Here is a 4524-nt window from a genome sequence, read left to right as displayed (position 1 = left end):
TGTAGGTCTCAATCTGCAGTGACACGGGAGGAGGGAGGGAAAGGGTCACGAAGGAGACAAGGGGGGGACAAAGGGATGGAAGACGAGACCAGAATGTCATCATTAGATGCCTGGAAAATAAAAGGTTGCTTCGTTAAAATTTAGGCCACACTCTGGTCAAAAAACAAAGGAGTTTCAATTTGCAGCCAGTGGCAGGGTCCCTGGCTGGCCCTCAGGCCAAGCCCAGCCACTTACTTGTCTCCTGGATCTGGCAGTCCAAGGTCTGGGCCTCCCTTTGGTCACCACCCCCTGCCAAGGTGGTGTGGCCACTGAGGCCACTGGCTGAAGTGGGGGCGCCAGCTTCGGGCGCTGCCTCAGGGATGGCCGGCTCCTCCCCAGCGGGGGGGCCCGGACACGGAGGGGCCTCGCTGCCACCGCCCTCCGTCTACAATGAAACAGTGGGGGAGACAGTGCAGGGTCAGTCCGAGAGGGAGTGGGATGGGGGATGGAGGTGAGAGTTACACGCAGCCCCCGCCCCGGCCGCCCCTGGATGGAGGTGCTGTCATCTGGGCCACGTGGACCGGGTGCTCCCACCCCTGCCCCGCCCATGGGAACCACCGCGGGCAGGGCAGCCGAGTGCGGGGCAGGACGGCGCAGCCTGGCTAGTGACATGCTCTGGGAGCTTCCTCTGTGAAATGCCTCTCTGAGAGGTGCCAGGCTTCTCAGCAAGGCTAGCGCCAAACAAACACAGCAAGGACAGCAGGTCAGCTGCAGCGAGCCTGAGGCGCCGTCTCGAGACGGGCCTGGACTTGGCTGGGAAGCGGTGACGCCGCAGGCCAATCAGTACTGGAAAATGACTCCAGAAACAGCAAAGAAAGGGACATAATGAAACATGGACACAGGAGGCGGGGCCAGAAGGCCAGGTGCGAATCCTGGTCTGCATGCACTTGCTGCATGGCCCTGGACGAGGCACCTGAGCTGGTGCCCCACAGACATAGACTAGAGAAGGGTGGGGACACGAACCAAGAGCCTGTGACAGAGCCAGGATCCCAAAATGTTCGTGAAGGCTAATCAGGGCTCGACTCCGCACCGCGGGAGGGCGGGATGAAAGGGTGGCTGGGGTGGCCCAGTGCGGGCTCTCCCATGTCACAGTGGAGGCCTGCAGCAGCGCTCTGGCCCCCTCCCTGTGCACCTTCCCCTCAGTGGCTGCAGTGACCCTCAAGCAGCAAAGCCTGCAAGACGCCGCCCCCTACCCGCCGACACAGAACGAGGGACAGACAGCATCTCAGCACACAAAGGGGCTCACAGGACTGTGGAAGGAGGGAGGGCGGGAAGGAGGGGGGGCAGGGAGGAGAGGCCCAGGCAGTCCCGAGGGTGGGAAGCCCTGTCACCCGAGCACGCCCCCAGAGCCTTGGCCCAAACGGGCCGCAGGCAGTCCCTCCGGAGGCAGGTGGACACCAGGCCTGCTGTCGCATGTGCCCACACCCCTCTCATGAGGTAGCTGGGGACAACTACCGTGCAGCCCACCCGCCTTGTGGTGACCTGTGCCCCAGCCACAGTTTCTCTGAAAATGGCTGAGATGAGCTCAAAGAGTAAGGAAGGCCATGGTTCTGGCCATGGTTCTCAGAAGGCTGTCTCCGGCTTGGGCCTCTTTACCTCTCCTGCCTCGCCCAGGTCTGATGATGATGGGAAAACAGCAATGGTGTGGGGGACATGACTCCTGAAGAGACTGAGGGGCGGTGACAGCTCCCGCCTGCAGGGACCCAGACTCCACCGCACACCCCGCCCGTCCCCAGCTGTCCCCGTGGCAACCCATTCACTACCTTCACGGCACCTCCCGCAGGCAGGTGGCCCACGTTATCAAGGGACCCCACCTTCGCCTGGGCCTTCTCCTTGAAGTTCAGCTTCTGACTTTCGATCTTGACATCTCCTCCACCTGGAACCAGAACGGCACCGGTCACCGGGGCGGCAGAGAAACAGTCCCGCAGGCACAGCCTGCGGCCTGGGACGGGAATCCCAGCCTGGCCGAGGGCTGGCTAAGCGCCCGTACAGCAGCGGGGAAAACGCGACCCGCTGCCCCCGGCTCCGAGGACAGACAGGACACGGCGTGCGCGCTTTCGAAGTGGGGCGCCTCTTCCCTCAGTCTGGCTGGGGCCGACTCCCCGTCCAGCCGGAGGGGGCAGCTCCACGGAGAAGCAGCCACCCTCTCACCATCGCAGCCCGCGGCTTCCAGGGCGGGCCTCGAACTGTGCCAGGGGCACGCCGCTTCTCGTCCCCCGGGCAGCGTGACAACTCCCGACTGACTGGCTGTGTGCTGCGCCACGGCCTCTTCCAGCACGGTCAGGATCCCCGTTTTAGAGCTGCTGGCACTGACGCTGGGACAAAGTGACCTGCCCAAGGTCACCGCTGAGCTAGTGACTGACCGAGACAGGATGGGAACGTAGGCTGTCTGAGCCACTGAACCAGACCCCACTGTCGTGAAAAGGCAAAGGGCCTTGGGCCTGAGCTGAGAAAGGGCCGGCCAGCCCGGGTCCAGCGCCTCTCAGCAGGGATGCAGGGGGAGGATGACCTGGACACAGGCTCACAGGCCACAGCGTGGCCGTGGGGTCAAGGGCCAGCCCGTCCTCACTGCCACCCGGCCCTGGTGTGGCCCGGCAGCATGGTGGCCCTCAACCCGTCTTCTCCTCTCTCCCCCAGTCCCTCAGCTCCCATCCGAACCTCAACACGCAGCTTCTCGCCACATCTCCATGCTCGAGTCCTAGCCCCCCGCAAAAGCTGGACTTCAAGTCGCCCAGCGTCACTAGGGAGGGGGGCATCTCATTAGTAGATGTGCCAGATAAAAGGGGGAAAAGGAAGGTTAGTTAAGGCTGAAATGTTTTCGTCCTTTTTAACAGAGCGTGTTCTAAAATGGACGACGGTTTTGCTGAGGAAAGGGAGTTTTCTCGGCCTTCTCCTCAACGGCCCCTGGTGACCGCCCTCTGGGACACCAGATCCGCCCGCCGGTGCGCCTGCTGCTGCAGGGGTCCTCCCTACCCCAAACCTGCCGCAGACCCGGGAACCAAGGCACGCGAGGGTGACAGGGTGACAGCTGAGACCGGAGCCGCCGACGCACTGTGGGATCATCTTTGCTCCCGAATCTGCCAGTGAGGCCTGGCCTCGCTCTCTGGAATGCCCGCACCAGCTCTCGAAACGCTCGCCCGGCTGGGAGGCTGAGCCGGATCCCCGGCCTGGAGCGGGCCTCTGCCCTGGGCCTCAGTCAACTGCAGGTCCTCAGGACGGTGCCCGTGCGAAGGGCAGCCTTCACCGCCCACCACCGGTTCCTCCTCCCGCTGAGAGGTCAGTGCCCTATTCCCATCCCTGACAGGGACTGAAGGCTGCACCGTGCCATGGCTGTGTCCTGAGCGGGGGTGGCTCCAGGAATCGTTACAGAGTGACGAAGGTGTAAGGGGGACACCCGGCTGGCCCACGGCAGGACCACATGCCCAGGCGTCCTGGGACAAGGGAGGCACCACTCACCAGGCTTGTGCTTGATGTTGGCCTTAGACCCACACTTGGAGGAGACCTTAGAGATGTCCACCTTCTTGTTCTGAATCTGAACCTGAGAAGAAACCACAACGACATTATCACCGCAGAGAAGGTACGTTGCCAGGGCCAAACCCACGTTCCCTTTGAAAGCCTCTTCTCCATGTCCGAGTTTTTGCTCTCCCTCTGTAAGCGCCGACATCTCAGTCTGGTCAAGGTCAGGGTCACCGCCCGAAGCGGTTACAAGGGCCCTTGGTCCATCCTGGCCCTGCTTGTAGCTTCTGACCCCTCCTCCAGCCAGACCGAACCGATGCTGCCCACACACGCAGGCCTCTCCACCCCGAGCCCATCCACGCATCTGCCAGGCAGCTCTGCACCCATTTTTCTGGATCCGGATCCGAAATATCCCTTCTGTTCCACCTCGAATCTTACCCATCGACTCTTTGGCCCAGAGATAAACCGGAATTAACACTCTGGTGTATTTCTTTCCATTTTTTTTTCCAATACGTTTTCCCTCCTGACAGTAGATATCTACCTAATCTATACGTAAGATGACCATCCATCCGTCCGTCCATCTGTCTGTCCGTCCGTAAGACGGCCAACAGACTCTCATCAGTGTCTGCCCTGCAGGAGCTTTGGAAAAACATCTTGGTACCAGGACCGATGGCACATCTTTAACTTAGGAAAGGGCACCTACAGACGGGAGTTCTGCTGGGCACCTGGGTGGGAGTCCAGGCCTCCTGTGAGTGACCTAGCTGCTCCCAATTCTGAGGAAGAGCCTGGCTTTTTCGTGTCGGGGTGTGCAAGGCCCTGCCGGCGGAGGCCGCACCTTCCGGTGGGCTTCCTAACAACGCCATTCGACAGCTACCTTGTGGCGCCTGGTGTTCCTTTCTCCAGTGTCAGGAAATGCGGCCTCCGCTGTGTTCCAAGAGGGCAGGTCTGCTATATGCTTTATTCCCACCCACAGCCCAGGGCCTGGCACAGAGTAACTTCCCGTAACCACCAGCTTGCCTGGGCCATCCT

General features: G+C 61.6%; 1 protein-coding gene across 3 annotated transcripts; it reads right to left on the bottom strand.

Moving 5' to 3' along the window:
• LOC120610209 (microtubule-associated protein 4-like) lies at positions 1–4284 on the bottom strand. 3 transcript variants are annotated; one of them, XM_039872463.1, is made up of 4 exons: positions 3496–4276; positions 1803–1915; positions 235–424; positions 1–13 (listed from the first exon to the last, which is right to left on the bottom strand). In XM_039872463.1, the coding sequence occupies exons 1-4, from the start codon at positions 3935–3937 to the stop codon at positions 9–11; spliced, it is 750 nt and encodes a 249-aa protein (XP_039728397.1). In that variant the 5' UTR covers positions 3938–4276; the 3' UTR covers positions 1–8. The 3 variants fall into 3 exon arrangements, with proteins under 3 accessions (XP_039728397.1, XP_039728398.1, XP_039728396.1); XM_039872464.1 differs by lacking the exon at positions 1–13 and adding an exon at positions 73–110 and having other exon boundaries at positions 1854–1915; positions 3496–4284; XM_039872462.1 differs by lacking the exon at positions 1–13 and adding an exon at positions 73–110 and having other exon boundaries at positions 3496–4268.
• Between the last annotated feature and the right edge of the window lie 240 nt (positions 4285–4524).

Source organism: Pteropus medius, unplaced genomic scaffold, assembly GCF_902729225.1.
Source record: "Pteropus medius unplaced genomic scaffold, Ma_sr-lr_union100, whole genome shotgun sequence".
In the NCBI taxonomy this organism is placed as follows: domain Eukaryota; kingdom Metazoa; phylum Chordata; class Mammalia; order Chiroptera; family Pteropodidae; genus Pteropus; species Pteropus medius.
Note: the sequence above shows the minus strand (reverse complement) of the source record. Positions and strands in the feature narration are given on the sequence as shown.

Bases quoted from the DNA above. Each gene is read 5' to 3' on its own strand.
- LOC120610209 (XM_039872462.1), bottom strand. From the start codon at position 3,937: ATGGGTAAGATTCGAGGTGGAACAGAAGGGATATTTCGGATCCGGATC. The intron at 1,916-3,495 runs GTGAGTGGTGCC...TTCTGGTTCCAG, and splicing joins CAACATCAAGCACAAGCCTG to GTGGAGGAGATGTCAAGATC. The intron at 425-1,802 runs GTAGTGAATGGG...GTTTCATTGTAG, and splicing joins CTGCGGGAGGTGCCGTGAAG to ACGGAGGGCGGTGGCAGCGA.